Below are 13,374 nucleotides of genomic sequence, written 5' to 3'. Positions count from 1 at the left end.
AAAGCAGCGCTCCCTGTACCACCCTTTTCTCCCAAAAGAAAAAGGGAGGTGGGACTCTCACAAATTCCTTAAAACTTGTACAATGTTTATTTTAATTCTTGTGAAAATTATTAAATACTTCACAAGATAAAGAAAAATGCCAAACAAAAATCAAGAAGCCAGGACAACTACAGGAGAAAAATATGGCTTTTTGTTCAGGTAGATTTAACAACTGAATCAACTTTGTGTCCAACTTCAGGGTAAAAAAAAAAAAAATCTAATTTTTACACACTTGTCTGCATTTATCAAACTTTTTACATTAAAATATTTCCAACCGCAAAAGTTTGTGCAGTCTAATACAACTGTAAGATTTTAACAGTAGTTACAGACATACATCTTTAAAAGGTTTCCTCCCTTTTATCTTAACTGAGGGATTTTGCTTGATGCTAAGAATCCCAGAACACAGAATAAAATGAAATGTGTTTATTGCGACTAAAGGTCTAAGCTTAATCTCCACCCACCTCCAGTTAAAATCAGCAGGCAAAAGATATACCCTTTCAAGAACTGACATGATTAAAAAAAAAAGATACTAGATAAGAAATGGGTCACTCACAATATCTTAAGTTTACAAAGATGGTAGAGAATTACAAGCACACTCGGTATATGCTATTTTTTTGTTTTTGAAGGAAAAGGGGGTTACATACACACACACAGCTAACTTCATATAGATCCCATTAGACAACTGGATTTACAACAAGTTTTGTTTAATAAGAAACAGGCCAAGGTAGCCTTTTTCTTTTCAGAATCAAAATGCATAACAAATGGAGAGAAAAGAATTATGGTGTTGTAACCTTCACAAGTTTCAGTCTCCACGGTTTCCACAGATTAACCCAACCAAGTTACTAGGTTTTTAAAGAATCCTTCTACATAAACACTCCACCCTTGCTATGTGGCTCTAGTAAGCTCAATTTACACCTTTGCTCCCACTATGCTAGAATTGTTACAGCCCCCCACCCCACTATTATTGCCAGACACTGCTAGGCTCCCAAGAACTGTGTAGGAAGGACAGTGTGCAATGCAAATAGTACGCACTCCCAAGAAATTCGAAGTTATCCAGGGCCATTCCAGAACTGACTGCCAACATGTCTACCGTTATTGACACAGGGACTCCCAGCTATTTTCTACTGTGAGAACTTGAGGGAGTAAAATTCCTTAATAAAAAGGACACCAGATACAAAGCAACATCATTTACTTTCAGTTATGTTAAGAAAGGGGAAAAGAGAGAAAGATCACATTTTACAGATAAAACGTAGAACCCTGAAATACTGACACATTCTCTTATCGTGCATGATGCCGAGGTTCTCTTATGATTTCATTTTAAAACTGCAATTAAAAATGTACAAAAAAGGAAAATTCAAATCAACCCACTTAGTATCTAAAACAAAAAAAACAAAACAAAAAAAAGAAATGGGGGGGGGAAGGGAACCTGCAGGCACTTCCTCTCGTGGAATGTTTTTAAAAGTTAGCCTACTAAAGAAAACAGTCGACTTCTTGTGAAGGTTTTGAAGAGAAATATGTATCAGTTCATTTATATTTGGGTATTTCAGTAATATCCTTGGTGGTACTGCTGGCTCCATGGCTTCTGACCCCAAAATTGCTGTGAGGGAAAGGAAAACAAAGAGACATTAAACATCTTGACAAGGATTTAACAACCTTGATTTGCTGGAGGGGAAAGGAATACCTAATCGAGTGTCAAGTGAAAATGTCCCCCTTCTACTATATAAAAATGCTACATATTCAAGAAATAAACATTTTGACTTGCTGCCTATTAGAACCCCCCCCCCCCCCAAAAAAAAACACCCCCAAACAGTTTTGTATAGTTACTACAAATAAATTAAATGGCATATTTTTGCCCAGATTGAATCAATTTAAGAGAGTTTTTTCCTTGTATGTCCATTTGGAGTACTTTGACCTATTCCCTATAAAAGTTGTGGGTTTTACATTGCATTTATAAGTGTGTAATGCTAAAATACAGGCATCCAAGCACCTTCTGAAAGAACAAGATCATTAAAGTAGTAATAGTAAAACTGAAGAAAAGTCACTTTCCTTTTTTTCCAAGGCCTCTGATTTCTGAAGCATTAAAAGTTTTGTTCAACTTTAGCCCCCCCCCATTAATCTTAATCTGGGAAGGGCCATACTGGTCCTTATACAGGAATCATCCACAGTGGACCTTCCAGTTACAACTGGCCTGACATACGAACAACTTCGGTTACAACCAAAGTCTTAGAGTTACAACCTGAATGCTGGCCAAGGCCATGTGTATCCGCTCATGCATGAGGTTGCTTCTAATTGGGCGTTTTTTCCTGTCAATTGCGTTTTTTTGGGCATGGTGGGTGGGAGTTCTGCTCTGCTGATGCAGTGATTGGCTGCTGCTGAGGCCTGTCCATCTCAGGCGCACCCAGAGCTGCAAATGTTCACAGGAGTATGTAGGCAGACCCAGCATTGCATTGCAGCAAGCAACAGCTTCACTGGTGACCAAGGAAGCTTCAGTGCAGCAGCAGAAAGGGAATGTAGCACTCAGCTGGCTATAGCAAGGTATCAGGAAGGGAAGAATGAATATGCTGGGAGGGGGAAATGAGTGTTTGGGGGCCAGAGATGTGCTCTGAGGGGGAGGGGAGGGGGGAATCCTCCCCCTCTTGCAAGCCAAAGATGTCAACTTGAATGGCGAGTACAGTATGAAATTGTTGTTTCTGGTAGGCTAGGCACATTTTATAACTTTTTGGTAACTACACTAGGAAAATTATTGGTGTTTCTGGTAAATTAGACTGTTCACCCCTTTTTTATTATGAAAAGGTTAGGTAAGGGGTGCTTTGGGAGGTGCAGAACGCATTATGGGTATTTCCATTATTTTTTATGGGAAAAACAGTCTACTTATAACCAGCCCTCGTGAACGAATTGTGTTCGTAAGTCAAGGGTCCACTGTATTTACATAGCAAGTTTGCTTACCATAAATGTTTTACATAAACAGCAGAATGAATTAACCTTTAGATGTGGGCAACACCATCTAATGGCACTGAAAGGACCTCTCAGCTAATAGAGCTTTTGCTCTAATGAGCATGTGCAGAAATTCCCACTTGAGCACTGCCTCATGAGTCCCCTCAGTCAATTTTAGAGCTAATTCTAGCTATGTAGTCTACAAGCAACCTGGACTCCACCATGAAGAGCAGACTACTGGGTGAACAGGTTATGCAAAGTTTACTGTCACTCAGAGGTTTGTCTAGACAGTAATGGGATGCAAAGGTGTATATGAACAACCAAGTTGCCACTTTGCAGATGTCAAGCGGTATGGCTCACAGATAAACCATTGATGCAGCTGTGGCTCTAACTTGAACCACCTTGATGGTGTCTTAATTGTAGATATGCTAACATATAGCAGTGTGCAATGCAGTCTGCTATCCAGTTGGATAATGTATGCTTGGCCACTGCTATGCCCAGTCTATTAAGATCGTAAAGGACGAACAGTTGTGAAGTCCAATGATGGGGCAGAGACCTTTTGTAATAAGCCAAGAACCTTTTATAAATTAAAGTATGAAAGGCCTTACCTTCATGCATGTGTGGCCTTGGAAATAGCAAAGGCAACACAATGGCTTGATTAATTTTAAAAGCTGATACTACCCTTCCACAGAAACTAAGTGGGTGCAGAGCACCACTATTATGGAAGAATTGCATATAAAGTGCATAATGGACTAAACGCTCAAGCTCACTGATATCTGGCTGATGTTACTGCTACCAGGAAAATTACTTTCAAGATACCAGAGAGAAGCCAACACCAATGGTTCAAATCCATCAGTTGTGCCTGAACCACATTTATGTGCCATGAAACAGGTATTTTCACAACTGGAGGTTTAATATGTTATAAGCCTTTCAACAGATGAGTGGACATAGGTTCACTCAATTTGAGTACAGTAAGCTACCTTGGCATGGAGATGCACTTACTGATGTGCTAATTCCTGAAGCAGAAAGCGCGCAAATACCGGTAGCTCAATAATTCTTTATGTTTGCATGTGAACAGAGCCAAGATATTGTGTTAACACCATGTGGAGAATCTTTTCCATTTAAAAACAGGCTCTTCTAGTTAACGGTCTTCTGGCACAGACTATTATGTCTTTAGCCTGCTTGAGTAAGGATTATGCAGTGATCGTTAAGCACTCAACATCCAAGCCATCAAGCTGAGGAAGGCAAGGCTTGGATACAAGATCCTCTTCCTCGAATTAATAAAGATGGATCTGACTTGAAGACACAAACCAAATTTGCCTGGGTCATGCTAGAGCTATAAGGATTAGACAGGCCCAGTCTTTGAGCACTTTTTTCACCATTGTGGTTATTTATTAAAAGTATGTTTTTGCTTTTAACAAAATGTGCTAAGCAAATCACAATAAAATACATAAAGCACTGAGAAAACATAAAACAAACATTTGACAGACAGGCTTCATGGGGCTCAATGACATTGATTCTATTTCTCAATAGTGTCCAATTACCAACTGCTAAAGTTCTCAAAAAAAAAAAAAAAAAAAAAGGCTCTTTAGCTGTTTACAAGACTTCAGCATCTTCCAGGGATTGTAAGGTCTCTGGCAGAACATTACATAACATTAGCCCAACATGAGATTAGCTGGAAAATCGCAGGGCACGGGACAGTTATGCACTGCTGCAGTAAACTGAAGAGATAAGCAGGGTCATCCTCTCGCAGTGATTTAAAGACCAAAGCAATTACCTTAAATCGCACCTGCTGAGGAATAGGAAGCCAATGCAATTCTTGCAACAAAAGGGGTCACATGGTCCCATCAGTGGAACTGGTGGAAAAGCACATGAGAACTACATTCCAAATCCAGGAAGAGAGCATCATAAGAACATAAGAAATTGCCATGCTGGGTCAGACCAAGGGTCCATCAAGCCCAGCATCCTGTTTTGAACAGAGGCCAAACCAGGCCACAAGAACCTGGCAATTACCCAAACACTAAGAAGATCCCATGCTACTGATGCAATTAATAGCAATGGCTATTCCCCAAGTAAACTTGATTAATTGCCGTTAATGGACTTCTCCTCCAAGAACTTATCCAAACCTTTTCTGAACCCAGCTACACTGGAAAAAATGAGGCAAAACTTTAAAAACTGTTGAAAATCCCTAGAAGGTAGGTTACTTGCAGGACACCCTATATGCCCATTCCCATATCTTTATCGCTTCTTGGCAGTTCAAGACCCTTTGCCCTCTTGCTTATTCACAGAGAACATGGCTACCTGTTATTGGTTTGACTGAGAATACTCTTTGCCTGGAGGAAGCAAGCAAATGCTAGAGTATATCTGATCACTCAATTCTAGAAGATTTGAAATAGTCTATGAATGACCACATTCCCAGAGTTCAAAAAGGGCCTTTCTGCACCCCCCCCCCCTTTAGTTGAGGCTTCAGTCATCAGCGTAACTTGGTGAGGAAGTAGGCAGAGTGGAGATCCTTCCTGAAGAATGCAGAGATCTAGTCACCAGCATAGATCCTGTCCCATTTACCATGAAAGCCTCACTTTGGCAGTCAGAGATTGAGTAAGCTGGTCTCACTGGGAGCAGAGATGCCACTGCAGGAGCTGTATGTGAAGATTAGTGAAACTTTGTTAATTGCTGCCACCATGTGGCCCAGAATGGCTAGAAAAGGAGTGACCAACTCCAGTTCTTGAGAGCCACAAACATGCCAGGATTTCAGGATATCCATAACAAATATACATGAGATAGATTTGTATACAATGGAGGCAGTGCATGTAAATTATCTCATGCATACTTGTTATGGATGTCCTAAAAGCTTGGCCTGTTTGTGACTTTCTGGCCATGGATCGATCCAGTCAGTTTGTACAAAGGATCTGATAGCATTTGCTGATCTGATGGGAACTCTCCTGTAGAAAATCTATCCACGCGCCATTGAATTTGATTCTCAGAGGGAATTAGATTTCTCGAAATTCATTAGGAAGCCTAATGACTGTAGCAGGTTTATTGACTTCTGCAGGGAGTTTAGCACCTTCCTTGGAGTTCACAATCACGTTGTTCAGGTAAGGGAAAGACACTGCAGACATGCTATTATGGTCAGGCACTTGGTGAAGACACTCAATACCGCTGAGAGGCAGTCCACTATAAATCGGAGGTAATGCTTGTGGGAGGGAGGGATGGATGGGAATATGAGCAAAGCATACTTTAGATCCAAAGTGCACATCCACTCTCCCCCCCTCTAGATGAAGGGGAGAATCATGTGGAGGAAATTCAATTTGAATTTCTCCCAGAGTATATGCTTGCTCAGGCTTCTTGAATCTAGAATGGGTCTCAGTCCCTTGTATTTCTTGGGGATAGGAAAGTAATGGGAGTAGAAACCCCTGGCCATGGAGATGGAGGAACAGGTTCTATTGTCTGAGAAGAGACTCCCAAGTGGAGTTATACAAGAAAGACAGATCTGCATTGAAGGCTGAGCAATGAGAAAGCTTGGGAAGCCAGGAGAAATGAATCAGGTATCCAAACTCCACAATCTGAGAACCCAGTTATCTTCGGTGATGAATTGCCATGCTTCCAGGTAGTGCTGGATTCTCCCCCCCCCCCACTGGAAAGGATTGTTGTTGGATTGGAAAGGTGGTCAAAACCTTGGTCCAGGCTTTGGTTGGACTTCTTGTGTTGTATTTAGACGATGGCACTCACACTATTGCACACAAGTTGGAAGTTGTTGCTGTTGTGGAAGTAGACAGCAACTGGTATCGCTGGAACTGTCAGAAGGGGAGTTCTCTAGAAATATGGAAAGACTGCTGTTCCTGTCCCATAGATAGGGCCTGCACTGTCAATGCCACATGCTGTCTCTTAATTTTAGCAACTATTCCCCTGAGCACAAATAGGTCACACAACCTTCAGCTGGGATCACAAGTGCCTCAAAAAGCAGTGCTCTTCAGGTGTCAGCAGCACCAACATTAGTAGTAAGAAGTCAGCAAGAGACCTGTTAGCCAGCACATCCTCACAGGCCCTGCAGTGTCACTGTCCCTGCACGAGTTTCAGCGGTTAACAGAAAGCCCCTGCATGAGATGGGATCAGGGCCACTATAGGATACACTAACCTACAGGGCCTGTGCTGATTTTCATTAATAATGCTGCTACTGCTTGCAGATCACTATCGGGCTTGGGACCAGCCATAAAGAGATGGGAGGAGAAAGATGAATATGCATGGACGAATGGAGATTACCACTACATCTACTCCAGAGAAAACTATTGCCCTTATCAGCCTTCCCTATTTATCATCTACCTTTGGCCCTGCCTAGGGGTTTATCATCTACCTTTGGCCCTGCCTAGGGGGATGTTTGGAGGAGGGGCTATTTGAAGGGAGGGATGAGATGCATGAGGGATTTGAGGGTTGGATAAGAGATTGGCTGTGGCGGGTGAGATGTGAATTATGAGAGAAGATCAATTGGGTGTTTTAAGAGGAAGTGGGGAATGAACAAGGATCAATTGTGGGGAATGTGAGAGGAAGTGGTGAGACTGGGGAGAGAGAGGAAAGGGTGAGGAGGGAATGACAGACCCTCCCTCACCCCAGGTGGAGCTTAGAAGGGCTTGGGGACAAGAGAGAATCTAGGGGACTGTGAAAAGGGCTGAAGGTGGTGAAAGGGTATGGGCTGGGAAGGTGAAAGGAGCAGAGGTTGAGAAAACAAGCATCTGCAGGAGGGGAAGGAAGTTAAGTAAGAAGATCAACTGGAGTGCAAGGAGAGTGAGAAGGAGTGACTGCTGGAAGGGGCCACACCCCTAATTTATTTTGGTTATCCTCTAGGGTCATGTAAATTTTCATGGGGTCATATTGGTTAAATGGTTGGGAAGCCCTGCCCTAAGCATCTGGGGAAAATTGATCTGAAACGTCATCAGATCTGCCTCCCAAGAATGTTGAGGCCAATCTGGAGCCACCAGATGCATACGGCTGCTCCCCATTCCTATCCGGCAACGACCCTGACGATCAGAGGTCAAAGAAGGAAACCAAAGCAGCTCCTCTTCTCCTAGTCCGAACCAGAGCGTTCATGCCAAGAGTGCCGAAACCTGTGACTGCAGAACTGTGGGACTTTGGAAATTTTCCGAGTTACCATCAGAACCCTATAAGGCAAGCCCACTTCAGAATTATATGATGGTGTCATGGTTGAGCTCCCATTTGCTGGAATCCAGAAGATTCCTGCTTAGCAAAAAAAAAAACCCAGCGGTATGTTTTCTGCCCTGCAATATAAGCCGCCAAGAGCTGCATGCTTCTCTTCTGCACAGGGAAAAAGAATATTCAACTCCTCCAACACCCCTTCTCATTGTGCCACCCCATCTACTCACATATGCCACTGCTGTAGCAAATGGCAGATAACACTCAGGGAGGGAAATGAGACTACATACCTGGCTACCTGATCCAGACAGGTAGCCCACATCCATTGTGATCAGAAACCAGGATGAAGTCAGACTGACACCCTGCATGAGGTTCTGAGGAGTGTCAACCACATGAAATTCCTCTGACCAAAGCTGGCAGAGTTCAGAACTTGGGATGATCATCAATAGACTGCTGAACTCTCATATGAGCTCTGGCCTGTGAAACCAAGCCCAGGAGCAGTCAGAAATCTCAGCCGAAGATAATCCCTAGCTCTTGAAGCTAGAGGCCTGGGAAACCTCTGCATCTGATGTATCAACTTGTTCACTCTATCGTCAGATAGACCTGGTCCGCTTTTGAGCAAAGTGAGTCTCTACATATTCCAATGATCAAGAAGGGATCCGTTTGCTACAAAATAGATCACCTAGCCCAAGCTTTCTAAAACTTGGACTACTTTGCTGAATGACTCAATACTTTCTCAAAAATGCTGTCACTACCACCATGACCTTGGTAAACTGTGGAGCATAAAATTCAGAAACTTCTGATCCTCGCCAGAAAAATACAAAAATCATCTTTTGAAAGATCGAAAAAAGCATACTTGCCCTGGTGCACAGCCATGAGCACTAAAGCGTCTCTTCAGAAATAGGAAAATATATGAGGCTGCTATCAAGAACAGTTCTGCAAGACCTGTCTTTGTTGTTCTTATGAAACCACAAGCAGATAGAGAAAAAACAGTGCCCACTCCCAGAAGGGAGGAACTGAAATCACAGCTTGTAATAGCTCGAGTCTCAGAATATCGACAATCACTTAATGGTTAAAGTGCAGGGAAAGACTATAAAAACATCAGGAATGGGAGCTCTGAGCTTCAAGGTGTAACTGGGGAGGATTACCTCCAACACCCAATGATCAGAGGTTATCTGGGTCCACTCCTAGTAAAAACGCTGTAGCCACCCCACACTGAAAGGACCAGCAAGCTGACTCATGGAGCTTCATTGAGAAGCTCAACCAATTCCCAAGATTAAAATGGAATCAGGTTTAGGCTTCTGGAAATGAGGACCAACCCCCTGCCTCTCGAGGCTTGCAAACCTTGGAAGAAATAAAGTGATTGCTTACACCATATGCCCTTGGAACAGACTTCACTTTACAAGCCTGAAGGAATGCAGCTTATCCTCAGAGCCCCCAAGGTTTCAGGTCTCCCAAACTCTAAACCAGCTGCTCCAGGTCTTCCCCAAACACCATTCCTTTGAAGGGAGCTTGCCCATCTGAGACCACGACTTAAAAACATGCTGGGCAGAGGCCCTGAGCTTCTTGTCCAGTGGTGCCATGGTTTGTGCGTGTAGGATTGCAGAAATGGAGAAATTACTTACCTGATAATTTAGTTTTCCTTTAGTGTAGACAGATGGACTCAGGACCAATGGGTATGGTGTACTCTTGACAGCAGTTGGAGACTGATCAGATTTCAATCTGACGTCAGCCCTAGTACATATACCCCTGCAGGAAGTGAAGCTCTTCAGTATTCTCCTCGAAAAGCATTGTGGATATATGTATGACTGAATAATTTGAATAACTTTATAACTAACTTGGTTAACTTAATTTGAACCGGTTGAATTGGTTATAGCTGGAGACCACCAGTGCCCTCAACCGAGAAACGTCGACACCTGGTAGGATGGGTGTTCTAGCTGAAGGAAAGCATGGCTCACCTGTGAATCACTCGCTCTTGGGAATGTCACCTGAGAATTCCATGAGTAAAGGCAGCCGTGGGTGGGATGCCGAGTCCCTGTTTACACTAAGGAAAACAAAACTATCAGGTAAGTAATTTCTCCATTTCCTAGCGTGTAGCAGATGGACTCAGGACCAATAGGATATATAAAAGCTACTCCTGAACTGGGTGGGAGGCTGCCCATGACACACTTAGTACTACCCTTGCAAATGCTGTGTCCTCCCGAGCCTGAACATCCAGGCGGTAAAGCCTGCAGAAGATGTGGATGAAGGACCATGTCGCCGCCCGGCAGATCTCAGCGGGTGATAGCATCTTGGTTTCCACTCAGGACACTGCCTGGGATCTAGTAGAAGGGGCCTTGACTTGTAAAGGTGGTGGCTTGCCTGCTTCTACGTAGGCCGCCTTGATGACTTCTTTGATCCAGCGGGCTATGGTTGCTCGCGAGGCCGCTTCCCCTTGCTTCTTCCCGCTGTGAAGGATGAACAGATGGTCCGTCTTTCGTACGGATTCCGACCTTTTCAGGTATCTGACTAGGAGTCTGCAGACATTGAGATGGCGTAGGCTGCGAGACTCTTCCGAATTCTTATGCTCATCTGGCGATGGTAGCGAGATGGTTTGGTTGAGAAGGAAGTGAGATACCACCTTGGGGAGAATGATGGAACTGTGCATAACTGGATGGTTCCTGGGGTGAGTCTGAGGAACGGCTCCCAGCAGGACAGTGATTGTAGCTCGGAGATACGACGGGCCGTACAGACTGCCACCAGGAAGGCTGTCTTCAATGTTAAAAGTCGGAGAGAGGCCGCGAAGAGGTCTGAAAGAAGCTCCTGCTAAGAAATCTAGGACTAGGTTGAGGTTCCAAAGAGGCACCGGCCACTTTAGGGGTGGTCGGATCTGCTTGACTCCTTTCAGAAAGCGGGAGACATCCGGGTGAGAGGCTATGCTGCCGCTCTCGCTCATGGTTCCGTAGTATGACAATGCAGCAACCTGTACCTTGATGGAGTTGAGACACAATCCCTTCTGTAGTCCGTTCTGCAGGAATTCCAAAATCGCAGGAATTTTGACTGAGCGTGGAATAATGTCGTGGTCCTAACACCAGGCTTCGAATAATCTCCAAATCATTATGTATGTTGGGGATGTGGAGAACTTGCGTGCGCGGAGTAGGGTGTCAATTACTACCCCCAAGTATCTGCTCTTCCTCAGGCGAGTCCTCTCAATGTCCAGACCATAACAGAGAATCGAGCTGGATCCTCGTGGAGGATTGGTCCTTGTTGGAGCAGGACTCTGTGTGGAGGTAGCAGGAGGGGGGCTCCCTGTCAGCAGCCTTCGCATGTCTGCATACCACGGTCTTCTTGGCCAGTCCGGGGCCACTAGAAGTACTGGTCCCCTGTGGTGTACTATCTTGTGGATGATTGCGCCCAATAGGGGCCACAGCGGGAAGGCATATAACAGTCTCCCGTGGCCAGGTCTGTACCAGGGTATCGATTCCCTGGGACTGGGGTTCCCGCCTGCGGCTGAAGAAGCTGAGTACTTGGGCATTGGACCAGTTTGCCAGGAGGTCCATGGTTGGTGTTCCCCAACGGTTTACTTTAAAATTGGAATGCTGTGGTCGACAGCCTCCATTCTCCTGGGTCTAGACTTTCTCTACTGAGGTAATCCGCAGCAACGTTGTCTTTCCCCGCAATGTGGATGGCCGAGATCTCTTAAAGGTTCGCTTCCGCCCATGACATTGGGGGGTCTATTTCCAGAGACACCTGTTGGCTTCTGGTTCCTCCCTGACGGTTGATGTAGGCCACTGTTGTGGTGTTGTCTGACATTACGCTGACTTGTCTCGGAGTCTGTGACCAAACCTCTAGGCAATTGATGTTCCACCCAGACTCTTCTTTGTTCCATTGTCCCTGGGCGGCTAGCTCCTGGCAGTGTGCTCCCCATCCTCGTATGCTGGCATCTGTGGTGAGCAGGATCCAGGATGGTGAGGATAGTCTCACTCTCTGGCTCAGATGGCCTTCTTGTAGCCACCATAGTAGTTGGGTCCAAACTTTGTCCGGGAGCTGAAGACGTACGGTGTAGTTCTGGGACAGTGGATTCCATCGTGATAGTAATGAGTGCTGTAGGGGTCTCATGGAGCTCTTGCCCATGGCACTACTTCCAGTGTGGATGCCATGAGGCTGAGGACTTGGAGGTAGTCCCATGTCGTGGGACGAAGCTCGCTCAACAGGGTCATCAGTTTTGATCTCCTTGTCTGTGTCAGGATAACCTTGTCTTGTTTGGTGTCGAACCAGACTCCCAAGTATTCTAGAGACTGGGAAGGCTGCAGACTGCTCTTGTTTGTTTTGACCACCCACCCGAGGCTCTCCAGTAGAGTTTTGACTGTTGGGCACCTGGTGGCTTTCCTCAGATTTTGCCCTGATTAGCCAATCATCTAGATAAGGGTGTACGAGGATTCCTTCCTCCCTCAGTGTTGCTGCCACTACCACCATGATCTTGGTGAACGTCCGGGGTGCTGTGGCTAACCCAAATGGTAGTGCCCGGAATTGGTTATAACGGTCCAGGATCGTGACGTGTAGAAAACGCTGATGCTCTTGATGGATCGGAATGTATAGGTAGGCTTCCGACAGATCCCGGAATGTAAGGAACTCTCCCGGTTGTATTGCCCTTATTACAGAACGTAGGGTTTCCATGCGGAAGCGAGGAATCTTCAGGTGCTGGTTGACCGACTTGAGGTCCAGGATGGGTGTGAACTTTCCTTCTTTCTTGGGAAGGATAAAAGATGGAATAATGCCCAGTATTTATTTGTTGTGTGGGCACTGGTGTTATAGCCTCTAAGGCAATCTGGTCAGTGTAGCTTCCACTGCCATCCTCTTGGAAGGGTCATGGCAGGGGGATTCTACATACTTGTCTGGAGAGAGGTAGTGGAAATCCAGGTAATATCCCCTCTCGAATGATGGTTAGGACCCACTTGTCTGAAGTTCTCTCGACCCATCTTTGGTAGAATAGGGCAAGTCTGCCCCCTATGGCTTCTTCCTTTGGATGGGTTGGCTGATTTTCATTGTGGGGCACGGCTAGCGGCTGGGCCCGAGCTGGCTCCCATTTTGTTGTGCTGGTTTCCGAAAGGACTGGCTCCGGCCTGCGGGGCGGGCTAGTTTATATGTGCTTTTGTATGGGTGATCCTCTGCCCCTGGACGTTTGGGGGAAGGGTCGCTGGTTTCTCTTATTCCTGTCCTCCAGTAGCCGCGGCAGTGGGGATTCGCCCTATTTGTTGGCTAGTTTCTCTAGCTCAC

General features: G+C 45.1%; 1 protein-coding gene across 1 annotated transcript in view; it reads right to left on the bottom strand.

Moving 5' to 3' along the window:
- Positions 1–447: 447 nt before the first annotated feature.
- Positions 448–13,374, bottom strand: part of HNRNPU (heterogeneous nuclear ribonucleoprotein U) — a 157,881-nt gene continuing 144,954 nt past the window's right edge. The window contains exon 14 of the mRNA XM_029593953.1: positions 448–1,636. Within this exon, the coding sequence (XP_029449813.1) occupies positions 1,583–1,636 (54 nt within the window). The 3' untranslated portion in view covers positions 448–1,582. The remainder of the gene's footprint in view (positions 1,637–13,374) is intronic.

Source organism: Rhinatrema bivittatum, chromosome 3 (assembly GCF_901001135.1).
Source record: "Rhinatrema bivittatum chromosome 3, aRhiBiv1.1, whole genome shotgun sequence".
NCBI lineage: Eukaryota > Metazoa > Chordata > Amphibia > Gymnophiona > Rhinatrematidae > Rhinatrema > Rhinatrema bivittatum.
Note: the sequence above shows the minus strand (reverse complement) of the source record. Positions and strands in the feature narration are given on the sequence as shown.